Raw genomic sequence first — 14,631 nt, 5'->3', positions numbered from 1 at the left:
GTGTAGTGCTTGTAGAGAGCTGTCAGGGTCCTTTTTTAATCCAGCAAAAACAGTTCACAGAAGCTAAGAACACTTTTCAAGGAATCATGTAAGCTACACATAAAACGTTTGTTACAGGTTCATAGGACTCGTAGGGTTGATGGTAAGTTCTAAGGATGTCAGTGCGAGTTTTCATGAAAAGTGACTGCTTAGATATGATGCTGCTACACAGTTCTCTTCAGATCAGTTGTGCTGAAAGTCACAGGCAATAAAGGGACCGTGAGTGGACCAGGTCCCCCTCACGGCTGGGAGCATTGCCTCAGCTGGGGTGAGGAACAGTACAGTATGGGAGAGGATAAGCATATGGGGCAAATCTGTATGGACGTGTATGTGTTGCTTTGGGTTTTAACCAGTTAAACCACAGCCTACAGAATTGCCAACATAAAGTGAAGTGCTGACTGTAATAGTTAACTTTTAGAAAATTCTATCTTGTGCAGGTTTTCTAAGGAGAATCTCTTCTGTCACTTCAGAGAGCCCACAGTTCCCTGAAGAGAAACGTATAGTAATACTGGCATGGAACTGAAGGTTTCCCAGCTCTGTTCCCAAGAAGGGTGCAGCAAAAACATTGTGATTGGAATTTTTTCAAGCCAAAACAGCACATCTCAAACAATTCTCCGTTTTGCTTTGGAAGCACTGACCTGCTCTTTTATACAACCAATGGCAAAATGTCTTTTCAGTAGCGATTCCTGGTTCCAGCTATCTTTGAGCATTAGTTTTAAAAGCAGTACGACAGGTTTCTTTGTGATCCTTGTAATTCTTTCCCGTGTGGTTGTGTAGGTGTGTGGGATAAAATCCTGGAGCCCGTTGCTTCAGTTAGGAAGGAGTCAGAAATGCTGCAGCTGTTCCCCAGCTACCTGAAGGGCGAGGACCTCTTTGGTTTGACGGTGTCTGCGGTGGCGAGGATCGCGGAGTCGGTGAGTCCTCCCTGGGCACTGGGCACTCTGATGTGTTGGCTGTCACACACACACACACACACACACACACATGAACACAGACACATCGAAAAGGACCACAGTGCTCATCAGTTCCAACCCCCTGCTGTGTGCAGGTCGCCAACCAGCAGAGCAGGCTGCCCAGAGCCACATCCAGCCTGGCCTTGAATGCCTGCAGGGATGGGGCATCCACAGCCTCCTTGGGCAACCTGTGCCAGTGCCTCACCACCCTCTGTGTGAAAAAGTGAGAAGAGAATATTTGGTTACATGTCATTAACACGTAATTACTCGGATTTTCTTTTTTTGTGTGTGTTTTCTTGCAGCTGCCAGGGGTTGAGGCCTGTGAGAACTATACTTTCCGCTATGGCCGAAACCCCTTAATGGAACTTCCTCTTGCCATCAACCCCACGGGCTGTGCCCGTGCCGAGCCTAAAATGAGTACCCATGTCAAGAGGTTTGTGTTAAGGTATTTTGTTTTAATTTCACATAGTACAGCCCAGGGTTTATAGGCTGCTTAGGGTTATTTGTGCTTTCGTCTGCTGCTTACAAACCCTGTCGTCCTTGGCTGTGTATGTGCATGCCCAAATCAAAGGAGTTGCTGTGTTGTCTCTGCTAGCTGGCTTTAAGTGTGTGTACGTCTCAAAGAATTTTGCATTCATGTTGTGGCTGTCTTCAGAGAAATCTTCAGTTTTTCTTGTATTTTTTCTTGTTACATGCCCAACTCCTACAGGCCTCACACCTTGAATAGCACCAGCACATCGAAGTCATTTCAGAGCACAGTCACAGGGGAGCTGAACGCGCCTTACAGTAAGCAGTTTGTCCATTCCAAGTCCTCCCAGTACCGGAAAATGAAAACAGAGTGGAAGTCCAACGTGTACCTGGCTCGCTCTCGCATTCAGGTCAGTCCTCATTCTAGAAACTTCCCATGCTGATTTTAGTCTGTACTTCTATTTGATGTATTTGTTCTATGCTAAGAAATGAAGTGAAGCAATTGCAAAACTCCTTCAAATCTCTTCTCAAAATTTGGTAATTTGGACGTGGGAAATCGTGGCTTAGAGTGCCAAGCAAGACATCTTATTAATTATTGTAAATGTCTTAAAAAATAATTAATTGCAGTCATCTAGAGATAAAATGAGTTACGTTATTTCAAGGTGCTTTTACCATGTTTCTCAAAAGGTTAATGAAGACTAATAATTAGATGAATGCACAGTGGAAGTATGAGATGCTCAAATCAAGCTGAGCAATGTGGAATGAGGCCTTCAGGAGGGGTTCAGCACTTCATTGCATTCAGAAAGCAATGTGTTCTTTGGATTGTTGTCACTGCGGGTTTGTTCCACAGACTGTGTTGCAAGAAGGCTGTGGGGTGTCTTCATTGCAGCCTTCAGTACCTAAAGGGAGCAGGAGGGGAGTCAACTCTTTACAGGGGTAGAAAACAGCAGGACAAGGAGAAATGGTTTTAAGTTGAAGGAGGGAAGATTTAGGTTGGATGTCAGGGGGAAATTCTTTACTATGAGAGATGGTGAGGTGCTGGAACAGCTGCCCAGAGAGGCTGTGGATGCCCCGTCCCTGGAGGTGTTCAAGGCCAGGTTGGATGGGGCCCTGGGCAGCCTGGTCTGGTATTGAATGTGGAGGTTGGTGGCCCTGCGTGTGGCAGGGGGTTGGAGATTCATGATCCTTGAGGTCCCTTCCAACCCTGGCCATTCTGTGATTCTGTGTGTGACTCTGTGATTTTTGCATACGAGCATTGTTATTATTTATTTTAGATTGGATTCAACTGTGCTGTTGTGTTCTTACTATGTTTCTTCACTCTAGGAAGGCCTACTTTTAATGTCATTGAATCTGTAATCTTCACACTGTTAGTTATAAGGTGTAAGAGGTGTAAGAGAAGCCTGCTTTCTTACCTAGGCAGCAGCCAAGTAGGTTTTACTGCATTTGAAGTATTTACTGCAAACTTTCTCTGTGCTGTTTCCACATGAGCTACTTTCCTATGCTTTGTTCTTTCTGCATTGTTCTCTCATGATTTTCTGCAGGATTGTTTTTGGGGCATGGTGAGGAATGCGGTGTAAATTTGTTAGGAATTTCTAACTCACAGCATATTTTTTTGTAGGGCCTGGGCTTATATGCTGCTAGAGACATTGAAAAGCACACTATGGTCATTGAGTACATCGGAACTATAATCCGGAATGAGGTAGCAAACAGGAAGGAGAAGCTTTATGAATCTCAGGTACTGGGGGTGTTCACTCACTGTTGTTTCTCTCCTTGCCCTTTCAAATGCTTGTAGAATGGGACAAATGCTGCCTGGTTTCAGGGATCATGTAAAGACAGTCAGTGCTCTGCGATGACTGCAGCAGGTGTAGGAGTCAGGTCCTCTGTGTTCTGTGTGCTGCTGTGCTGGAAGAGCAGTAGGCTGAAAAGGACAGCCAGAGGTGTCCGCAGGGTTTGTCATGTGTGCTTAATGTTCAGCACATCTCACAGCATCAGAGCCAGGTAATCTGTATTCTGTTTTTTGGAGGACAAAGACAGAACTGTCACTGGGATGTCAGCACCTGCACTTTTTAACAAGAACTTCTTATTGAAATTCAAAGCAGTTTTTTATCTGTAACTCAACAGTCTCGTAATGGTTAATGCACTTAAAGATCCCCGATACGAGGCAGCACAGAAATCCAAGCTATTGGTACTGGATGGGAGAGAAATATCACTTGGACAGGCAGACACTGCCGACCCACTCATGAAAGTGTGGCTGGTGGCAGCGTTCCACCGTTAGATGACGTGTGAGTCCCTTTCCCTAGCGAGCCAGTAGGTATGAAGGGAGAAAAACCCCTGGAGGTAACCCACGCTGCTGCTTTGTTTCAACCATTGATGACTGTTGAAAACCCACACGGGTCTGTCTTCAATTCCTGTTTCAGAACCGCGGGGTGTACATGTTCCGCATTGACAACGACCACGTCATCGACGCTACTCTGACAGGAGGTCCCGCAAGGTGGGTGGCTCTGGGGCAGCCCTGTCCCATCCTCAGCTCTCCCCATCCCTTCGCTGGGGCTCTGTGTCGGGGATGTGCATTTCTGCTTTCGTGCCTTTTGGATCAGAGTTCTGTGGGCCCAACATTGCAGCCTGTCCCTCTGAAAGGCTCTCGTCTTTTTCATTAGCCTTACTCATCCATCACTGTGTTTCATGGCAGCTGGGGAGAAGGTGAATTTTTTTTTTAGACATTTTATTCTGTTGGCATTCTGTAGGTAAAGAAACAAGCGCAGAATAATGCAACTCTATCTGGAATTGCAGCCCTGAAGCTGAGGTCATCCTGAGGTTTGATCACCATTTTCCATAAAGTCACCTTTTCAAATGTTCTGTGTTTGCAGGTACATCAACCACTCGTGTGCCCCCAACTGCGTGGCGGAGGTGGTCACTTTTGAGAGAGGACACAAAATTATCATCAGCTCCAGCAGGAGAATCCAGAAAGGGGAGGAGGTACGGCCGTCCCATCTGGCTTTCCCCCACTGTTGCCACCTCTGTTCATTTCCAGATACTGCCACAGTGCGGTGTGGCTGTGCTGTGGTGGGGAGGTGACACTGCCCTTCCCCTTTTCATTTTAAACCTTGCTGGTTCCTACGAGGAACTCTGGTGTATTTTACCATCTAAATTGTAGGTACAAGGAAAGATGCGGTAAAATCCTCTTGTCTTATAACCGTTCTCCTGAATCTTCTTCCAGCTTTGCTATGACTATAAGTTTGATTTTGAAGATGACCAGCACAAGATTCCATGTCACTGTGGAGCTGTAAACTGCCGAAAATGGATGAACTAGAATGCATTCCTTGCTGTCTTTTGAGGGTTGCTTGTCCCTAAGAAGAAGTGATTCACGTTTTGATTTTGTCGACAAAAAATTGTTGCCTTTTTTGAAGGGAAAAAAAAAAATAAATCACTTCTGGAAGTCCAGATTTCTACTCCAGGATCTCGAAAGAAAAGAAACAAACCCCACAAAACAAGCACCAGGAGCAAGCCGGCAAAATCTGAAGCTGACTTTCCAGCCACACGGAGGTTAAACTGAGTTAACAGAATGGTCCAGCACTTTTGTTTTTGAGCTCACTAAGGAGAAACTGTTTAACTTGGGCAAAGAACCGGGCGCTGACCTGCGGCATGCAGGTGGGCATTTATGAATGTAAGACTGAAATCACCAGCGAAAGGGAGAAGTCCAAAGTGCTGGCCACAGCCTTATTTGATAAAGGGGCAGGCCCTCTAATTAAAGAAAAATTTTAAATAAAAGTAGACACCACTGAACAAGGAATGTACTGAAACGACTTCCTTAGGGATAGAGCTAAGGGAAAAATAACTTGCACTAAAATACATTTAAATACTTGATTCCATGAGTCAGTTTATTGTAGTTTTTTGATTTCTGTAAAATAAGAGAACCTTTTTGTATTTATTATTGAATAAGTGAATGAAGCTATTTTTAAAAAGAAAGTTAGAAGAAAGCCAAGCTGCTGCTGTTACCTGCAGAACTAACAAACTCTGTTACTTTGTACAAAAGTGTAAATATTTTGAGGAAAAAAAAAATACAGTATAAAAATAGTTATTGACCAAATGCTATCAGACTCCGCAGCAGTTCGGTGCTCACGATCCAATGTCAATAGGGATGTTACAATATGATCTCAGTGCTACCAGACGTGCTTACAATGACGGAATAACCAAAATCTCCATTTCGAGAGAGAGGTTGTTGGTGGTTGGTTTTCTTTTTAAACGTTTCAAGCAGTCTCAACTGTGGTCTCTGCAGATTTTTTACTCACACCTTCAGCCCGCGCCACGTGTTCCAATGCTGACTTTCACAGATGGTGGGGTGACGTAGATTCATCCGATTTGCATTATATTGTCGCATCCCTATTTCTTCAGTCAGGTTTCTTTTCTTTTTGTTTGTTTGTTTTTGTGCTTAAAATTGGTGATAACTGTGAATAACTGCTCAAACCACCCAAAATCAAGAGAGAGGCGCTGAGCATTGGGTTTTCCTTCAGCAAAAATGGGCCCGAGGAGGGGGAGCTGAACATGAGAACAGCGTAGGAGCGCAGGGGGAGCTCCGGTCCGCTGCCTTCACCCAGGAAAAGGAGAACAGAGCTGAGATGGAGCGCGTGCAGCTGCAGGACGCTGGCAATTGGGTTATGGGAAATGTAATTTAAAGATGTGTTTGTATGGATTGTTTTTGTTTACATTTCTTTAAAATAAAAAAAAAAATAAAACACTGTTTTGTGTTTGCTTGTAGAGATTTAATCAGCATTTGGAAGCAGGTTAGCTTTTTATTTTGTACTTAAAATTCTGGTACTGACACTTCACAGACTAAATATAAAAAAAATGAAGTTTTTTTGTGTGCACAATGAAAGTGGACTGTAAACTGTTGGTATATTCAGTGCTACAGTTCTGAACTTGTAATGTATATGGCATGATGTATTTTTATCTTACAGAATAAATCAATTGTATATATTTTTCTCTTGATAAATAGCTGTATGAAATTGTTTCTTGAATATTTTTCTTCTCTTGTACAATATTCCGACATCCTACCAGTATTTGTCCTACAGTTTTTTTCTGTTCTGTATAATAGTATCTAATGTTGGCAAAAAAAGAAAAACATCACAAAAAAAAAAAAAAAGAATTTTTTGAAGTATACAGAGTGTTATGGGTTTTGGAATTTGTGGAAACAGATTTAGAAGATCAGCATTTACAAATAAAAATATTTTACATCTATAGTGGTCCCCTCCTGTCTTCTTGGGGATGTTTTTGCATTTCTGGCCTCACACACGTCTCCTCTCCAGCACTGCAGTGTTGTAAAAAACCACTCAGGTTCCAAAAGACCTTGAAGACTATTGAGTCCAACCACAACCCAACCATATCACCCCAACTCTACCAACCCTCTGCTAAATCATGGCCCTGAGCGCCACTTTCAGAGCTGGTGACTCAACCACTTCCCTGGGGAGCCTATTCCAGTGCTTAACAACCTTTTCTGTGCAGCAGGAGGGTGGGCATGCTGTGGCACTGTGCTCTGCCTGCTTTGGAGGCGTTGGCTTCTGACAGTGCCACAGGGGAAAAGAAAAAAAAAGGAAGAAAAAGAGAAGGAGCAATAGGAGCACAGAGCCAGGAGGCAGCCTACAGCCAAATGCAGTGCCTGGCCCAGCTGTCACCCTGGCTGTGCTTGGCTGCTGGGACTGTCATAGAAGGAAGGAACGTGGCTGGTGATGTTTGTCTGGAGGGCAATCCACTGCAGCCCACTGCTGGGCTTTGTGATCAACCCCTGCTTACCTGCACCCTGCCCTGTGACACAGCTCCTGCTGAGGGCACTGCTCACAGCTGTTGCTCCTATTGCACTCCTCCTCCCTCTGTGGCTGAAGGACCCATCAGGCTGTCACAGGTGGATCTGCTCTCTCAGGAGAAGACTGAGGACTGTCATCATTCCACCTCATCCTGCCACCTTGCAATAACCCAATGCTGGGATACACGTGCTGCTGGAAAGTGTTTCTCTGCCCGATTGGAAGGGCAGAGCTGCCTCTGCTTGATGAACACAGCAAAGGGGGAAGCACACAGATTAGAGCAGGGCTTGCTTTCTGCTGGTCCCTGGGGGCTGAAGCAGGGGTTGAAAGCACAGCAAGCCGTAAAACCAAGCCGTCACAGGGGAGGGAAAGCAGAATCAGGAAAACAAAATCCCAACACAAAACTTACCCCCAAACCCTGCAGGAGATGAAAGGAAGAATGCAGCTGTGAAAAAAGGAGTGGGAAGGATGGAAGAGCTGTGAGGGTGCAGGTCCACATCAGTGCCAGCCCTGCTGATGGCTACAAGGGCTACAAGGAGTACAGCCAGAGGGAGTCATAAAAAACAGATACTTTATTTTATATGCAGCTAGGTCATGAGTCATCAAAATAGACTTTGTAATAGTTACTTTGTTTTAAATAGGAGGTGACAATGACACCTAAGGATTTCAGCTATGTGAAATGTTCTAAAAATCGTAAATTAAAACAAATATTACAATGACAACTTCCAGAAGATAAAAGGGAATTAAAAATACTTTCCAGGTAAAGTAAAATAATTCCTCCAGTAAAACCATACTAAAAACATGAATTACCGAGATACCGCACGTGGAATACTCAAAGATGAACGCCTTTCTGTCATCTAAAAGACCCGCAAAGCTAAAAATCTCACCATTTAAATTACACTGCTCTAATGATTTCTCTTACTGAAAATCAGTCCAATGATCCAGGCTAACTCAGGGATCCGCTGCCGTTACTGCTGCATCCGACACAGCCCAGGGCTCCCCGAGCTGCTCCCCGCAGCGCAGCCGAAGGCTCCTCCCTGCGCTCCGCCGGCTGCAGCGGCCAAGGGCTCCCAGCACAGCACAGCTCTGCGGTGACACACGGTGGCTGCAGGGGAAGCCAGGCCCGGCTTTGCTCCTCCTTGGCTCACCGCCTCAGCTCTCGAAACGCCACTGCTGAGGAAGGGAGCCATCGCAGATGGCCATGGCCACGTAGCCTTTGTGGCTGAGCGGGTCTGCCACCTTCATGCACTGCCCCACCGACACCTGGTAGAGGCGGTTGTTTTTCTAAGAAAGAAAGACAAACAGGAGATCTTTACTGCAACTTCCCTTCTGCTTCACTGACAAACTAGAGCTGGAACCGACGCGTGGGGCACTCCCCATGGGGGAAGGGGCTGCTCCTTGCTGAGAAGCCAGCATTTGGGCAGCTCCTCCTCCCAGCCCTGAGACACCAGGCCCACAGCCACAACAGCACACCCTGTAACCACACTGAGACCTTGGAGAAAAGGCTCACGTACTTTTACAGGGACCTACTTTGGATTCTGCCTGTACCAGTCTCTTGATCAGATGGAGGGATGACAAAAGCCATTCCCTAGCATGGCCAGGGAGGGAGGAGAAACACAGCAAGAACATCCAGTGCTTTTCCAGATCACTCACCCCTTCCAGCTGCATTTTATTGCAGAATGCCTGAAGCTTGGTGCAGGCAGGGTATAATTAAACTGGAACTTGTTGTCCCCCCCAGTATGTGGTGTTTTCCCATAAGCTTTTTGACTGCTGGCCCCTACAGTAAGGCACCCTGTGGCCCCCACTACACCATCAGCTTCCACAGTTTGAACTTGTCCTCTGCTGTCTTCAAAGGACAGTCCTAAGTCTTGTAACCAACAGAGTATTGCTGGCCTTTCTATCTCCCAGTAACTCCTGGGTAAATCCCTATAGGGAACAGCTTCAGCAGGGTGGGCAACTCAATGATCTCCAGAGGTCCCTTCCGACCTCTGTGGCTCTGTGATTCCATGACTGCTGGCAGGGCTGCAGCAGCTTGCCTTATTTGACTCCTCTGAGGAACAAATGCTGCCAACGAGTGGCACAGCACAAACCCAAGAAGGATCATGCAGGGTCCTGGATGTGCAGCATGCAGTCCTGGCAGCATACTCCTGTTTGCTCAATGTTTATGTTATGGGCTCACTGTTACACCGGGGCATGTGAGGTGACAGCCCCTGAGCAAACACCAAGGAGCCAGATTTCACATGGCCGCAGTAGAGTCACAGAACTGAGGCAATAAGACATTAAACTAACGAGATGCTATTACAGGACAGAAGCTGCAAAACTGCTCCTCTGGATCCTGAGTTCTGCCCCCCACACTCAGCAGAAGCCATGACAAGGACTGCTTGCATCTCCTAGTGCTGCAAAGCCAGCAGAGCTGTGGGGTGGGTTTCTTCCACCTGACACATCCCACAGGACACAGTTCTGTGCGTGGCTGTGACAAACAGAAGAGAAATCTAAATAGGACTGCAAAAACTTCCCAACATTGCAAAGGAGAAGGCCTGTAGGTCCTGGAGCTCAGGGAAGTCCTGCTCAGGCTGAGGTGCAGCCACCAACACTGTGTAGCTTTGCACAGGCTGTACTGGCTGTCAACTCAATCCTATGTCCCACAGGTGCCACCATCACTTATGGTGGCATTGATCACAAGCCCTATGCTGTGCTCCAGGCTACACACACTTACCCCAAAGGTCCACTGCTGAGATCCACCAGAGCCGTGGCACTTCATGAGGCGAGGAGGGTCAGACGAGCGAGTTTCTGACACATCCAAGCACAGGAGATTATTCAAAATCAGCTCGTGATCTTCATTGTAAACCCACATCTGAGAGATGAGATAGAAAAGATGTCAATTGCAGAGTTACAAGGCCTCACAGAGATGCCTTGCCACACCTGCTGTTGCTTTGCTGGCTTCTTTTTTCCCAGCAGAGCCTGGAAAGCAGCTGCAGTGCTCCACCACCTTCCCAACACCAAACAGCATTATCCTATGCAGAGGTGCTCAGAGGACCACGTGAGACCCTATGTAGAAATAAAGCACACCTACCCGTTCCTCCTGTCCTCTGGGGATGACAGCAACATGCAGCCCCTCTCCCAAGCTCACCATCACATCACATTAAGTCCATCCCTGAGGATGAGGAGGATGGTGGATCTCCTTAGCTGGGCCAAGTGCCATCAGGCAGGCAGGACACAAAGCCAAAAAGTACCTTGAGTCTTCCTGGAAACAGCTGCACTTGGCCAGAAACACAAAGGAGTTTACCTCACTTTGTGCTATGGGCACCAAGAGCACACAACAGCAGAGAAAGCCGTGCTTCTTCTCCAGAAAGGCTGATACCAGGCAGCCCAAATGAATTTCAAACTAATTACATGTTTGGAGTAGAAAACAAGGGAAAAAGAAAAACAAGGCCTGAAGGTACATGAGGAGTCAGGAGCAGCCACTACTCCCCCTTCCCCTCCTCTTTATATAGTGAGGATGTATCAAGCTGTAGCCCAATATGTAGTAATTGGAGATTAGTCACTGGAGATGTTGTTGCTCCAAACTCAAATTTAAGTATTGCTGTAAACATGCAGACTGTTAGCAGATTCCAGCACATGGAAAGCAAAGCCACCCCTTATCATAAAACTGAAAGTCTTCAGGCACTCTGGAATTTATTAAACATTTTCCTGCTGCCACATGGATGGACGATGAACATTATCCATCATCCTCATTGCCATAGGCTGACCATGCAGAAATCCAGAGATTCTTCTGGCATTTTTTTTTATTTTTCATTTTCTTTTGCCATAATGAAGATATACAGGGCTGTGTTATTAACTTATTTTATACTACCAAAAGATGAAATTATCCACAGTATGGTTAGTGCAAATGAATAAGAGGCAGCTGAACTTCTTCTGGGGACATCCAAGTGAGGATAGGGATGGAACAGTGCCCAAGGCAGGGAAGAAGGCCCCACACTGCCACTTCCTCAGGACAAGAGCAGTTAACTATATCAGACTTTGAGTCCAGGTCAATACAGATGGCTGTACTAAAACAAAACCCAGCACTCAACCTGGGAAAAAAAAAAAAATCAAACCAATAGTAAGTGAAGGACTTCGGCTCTCAGAGCGCAATGCTGGTAGCAAAAGGCACAGGGGGCAGCTGGCAAAGCTCTGTGGATGCACACTCATTTCATCTGTAAATTGCATTAGGAGGAGAGGAATGCAATGAAAAACTTCACTCCAATAAATGCAAGCCAGCAACTATTACAGAACCAGCTCTGTGTGTGACAGAATTATGGCTGTGGGCTCTGCTGCCAGCACAGGCATTCCAGCACTCCAAGCAGCTGCCATCTGTTGCTTACATTGGCACCAGTGCATTATTCCAGAGTTTTTTAAATGACAAAATGAAGCTGAAGAGCACCAAGCAGCCACCTCAGCATGAGGACAAGTTGTGCCCAGCGACTGCATCATTACAGCTACGTGCAGCCCTTCAGTTCATGTTTCTAGTGGCTAGCAGTGACATCACAGCACCAAATAACTTGTGAAAGTCAGCAGCAAAGGCAAAGCACGGGATCTGCAATCATTACTTTAAGCTACTGCCATCCAGGAGACTCATCGTCCTCCTGAAGGCATTGCTGATGTCCATGTGATCCTATTTCGTATCTCAGTGTGTGGCTGAGCATTTGAAGAGGAACTGTGGGATCATGTCCTTCAATGGGCTGATGAAAATGCAGCAGTAGAGATAGCTCACACTTCTCCACACTCACTCCAGGCAAATGCATCAGAAAAACAAAACTTACACCCATGATGCAGAGATTTAGGGAGGAGAACCCTACAGAAGAGCTGTAGCACTTAAAGCTCATCCTCCTACAAACAGTTCAAGAGTCAGAATTACACATGCTTACACTGATGGAGTGCTACAAGAGGTTAACAGCTCTTGTGACTTCCCAACCCCATGCAGCTGAGCACAGACACCCACCAGCTAACCCCAGCCTCAAGGGCAGCATTCACAACTGTGAAGCCTAAGTTAAAGAAAGCTTAAGTTACTGAAGTGAAACAAATGAACAGAGAAGAGGTGAAACCAAGAGAATAGGAAAAAAAAAACCAAAACACTACTCAGCAGACTAGGAGAATTTTTTTTTGAAAAGCAGCTTGACTTGAAGCATTTAGGTCAGGTAGAAAATAAGCAGGCATTAGGCACATGAGAGCCAATCTAGATCACAGCCAGGCCCACTAGTTACATCTTCTGTTGGCCTTCATGCTTCATTCCAAAAATCTTCACTGGGGTCTCTGAAGCTCCTCTTACAAGTTTACTAGTAACTACTTTTTCCTTTGGAGCATCTGTCATGAAGAACTTCAGCACCTTTGCTGCCCAATCACCATCTATTAACCTTAGACAACATTTCTGGTAGAATCCACAACACTTGGGGTGCTAGTTTTTGTTTGTTTATTTCTGCATTTCATTGTGAAAGACAGAGATGGAGATGTCTGACCTTTTGAAGCCCTTAAATGCTTTTTGGCCTCCTTCACCACCCAAGTTTCATGCTGTGTGCTACCTTGTGCATTCCCAGTTTCGTTTATGGAAAGAGGTCACACACTGCAGACTGAGCAGAAGAGTTCACTTCAGCTGTCTTGGCATCTCCACACAACCACTCTTCAACTACACAACGTTAATTCCATGTTAGCCTTCTGCTTGCAAAATTCTCACTCAGTATTTCTGCTCCTCAGCTTCTGTTACTTCAGGCTTCTTATCTCTGATCTTGTTTCTACCAGACCCTTCCACTATTTCTACCTGTGCTATTTCTAACTACAAAATCATGCAGAAGACCATTTTCCAGTCCAAAGTACTGTGCTCAGTGAGTCTCAAGAAGGGCAGCGTTGTTTCCAAGACCTTCACATGTTTTCCCACGTAGAGTTCACTTTGTTCCTTCAACTTACTGAGACTGCTATCTATTCACATGGTAAAAAGTAGCCTGGAAAGAGAAATAGAGTTAACTTATCCCGGACCACTTTCACTAGACCCAATGCAGGATTTCTTATCAAGGCTAAAGGTATGGATGGAACAGATGGGATAGATTCTTCTAGAACAATACAGTTCTTGCCATTTTTGGCAACACCAGTAGAAAAGGCCAAAACCTTCCAGTACTGAGCAAGTTTCTTGTCATGTTTTATATGCATAACTTGTTACATGCCCTTTCTTTACATTGTTCTCATGCATCTAGAGCAAGAACGTTCAGAAGATATGCAAGAAAACTGACAAATTGTTAGTAGAGCAAAACAAGTTTACTAGTAGAAAATCACAGTGTTGGTTTACGTACTTGGAGAACAAAATCATTGCAAAAGACAACAGCACAGCCAGTTTTCTTCCGTGAGAACTAGTTGCTTAATTTACCACTAGTAAACAAGATTAAAACCAGACAAATTAATGCTCAGATTATTCATCTCTAAAAAATCTAAAGGCTAACCAAAGTTTTCTGTCTCCAGGAGAAAAATCAGAAGGCTTTGATAAGGAGGAAAAAAAAAAAAGGCTCTCTCCTCCAACTATTTGGCAGTACATTACTGGAAATACCACAGGAATGAAGGGAAACAAATGGAAACCTATCTGTTCTGATGGTGGATACCATCCATGTAATGTTGTATCGAGGGACATGGTTCAGTGGGGAAGTACTGGTGGTAGATGGACAGTTGGTGAGATATCTTGGAGGTCTTTTCAAAGCTTGGTGATTCTATGATCCCATTTATTTTGTGTCTTTGACTACTTCTCAGATGAGATTTAGTTTTTAGACCCGAGTGCCATATGCTTCTAAACTGTAATGCTCTCAATATAGCTCTTAACTAGATAACAGTCTTTAAGGCATTAGGGACCTCTCTACCCTGGAGATTTTCTCCTCACCTTGAGTCCTGAATTTCTGTTGTCAGAAAGAAGTGGAACAGCAGTTTTTATATCACTACATGAAGCCTCTATCATTGGATGTTCACATCCATTCCCAATTAAGCTCCAGAACAGCAATCTGCAGCCAAAGAACTTGCTAAATAGAAGGGATTCCAGGAAATTTAGAAAAAGCAACAAATCATTAATTCATTCCAAAGTACAGCAGCAGAGCACTAGGGTAGTAGAACACAAAGAACAGTGGGCCAGGAAAAGGTTGCCTTGAATCTCAGTGTAAGGAACAGACTGGAAGAGCTTCTACAAATTCTGAAGTGTCAGTCAGTAGATCACGAATCCCTCAGGAGCCACTTGAGGACAGCCTCCAGCCACATACAGAGATTGAGCCCACAAAGGCAGGATTATAACATCCAACACTCAGTAGGTAGAACATTGAGCTCCACCATCTCCTTTGCCAGCCTTTTTTTTTTTTTTTTTTGAAAAATAC

At 45.1% G+C, this 14,631-nt stretch overlaps 2 protein-coding genes across 18 annotated transcripts in view; one reads left to right on the top strand and one right to left on the bottom strand.

Moving 5' to 3' along the window:
* The window catches only part of KMT2C (lysine methyltransferase 2C), a 187,526-nt gene extending 180,829 nt beyond the window's left edge, over window positions 1–6,697 (top strand). For 13 of the 14 annotated variants that reach the window (XM_048951479.1, XM_048951493.1, XM_048951489.1 and 10 more), the window contains 7 exons: window positions 817–953; window positions 1,295–1,437; window positions 1,702–1,870; window positions 3,079–3,195; window positions 3,878–3,951; window positions 4,328–4,436; window positions 4,678–6,697. In XM_048951479.1, coding sequence (XP_048807436.1) covers window positions 817–953; window positions 1,295–1,437; window positions 1,702–1,870; window positions 3,079–3,195; window positions 3,878–3,951; window positions 4,328–4,436; window positions 4,678–4,770 — 842 coding nt within the window. In that variant the 3' untranslated portion in view covers window positions 4,771–6,697. The remainder of the gene's footprint in view (window positions 1–816; window positions 954–1,294; window positions 1,438–1,701; window positions 1,871–3,078; window positions 3,196–3,877; window positions 3,952–4,327; window positions 4,437–4,677) is intronic. The other variant, XM_048951482.1, reaches the window with a different exon arrangement.
* Window positions 6,698–7,812: 1,115 nt separating this feature from the next.
* GALNT11 (polypeptide N-acetylgalactosaminyltransferase 11) overlaps window positions 7,813–14,631 on the bottom strand; it is a 40,218-nt gene continuing 33,399 nt past the window's right edge. Inside the window, exons 11-12 of one of the 4 annotated variants that reach the window (XM_048951497.1) lie at window positions 9,972–10,109; window positions 7,813–8,539 (exon numbers count right to left, since the gene is read on the bottom strand). In XM_048951497.1, coding sequence (XP_048807454.1) covers window positions 8,408–8,539; window positions 9,972–10,109 — 270 coding nt within the window. In that variant the 3' untranslated portion in view covers window positions 7,813–8,407. The other 3 variants (XR_007378214.1, XM_048951499.1, XM_048951498.1) reach the window with 3 other exon arrangements.

The sequence above is a fragment of the Lagopus muta genome, chromosome 7 (genome assembly GCF_023343835.1).
Source record: "Lagopus muta isolate bLagMut1 chromosome 7, bLagMut1 primary, whole genome shotgun sequence".
NCBI classification, from domain to species: Eukaryota; Metazoa; Chordata; class Aves; order Galliformes; family Phasianidae; genus Lagopus; species Lagopus muta.
Note: the sequence above shows the minus strand (reverse complement) of the source record. Positions and strands in the feature narration are given on the sequence as shown.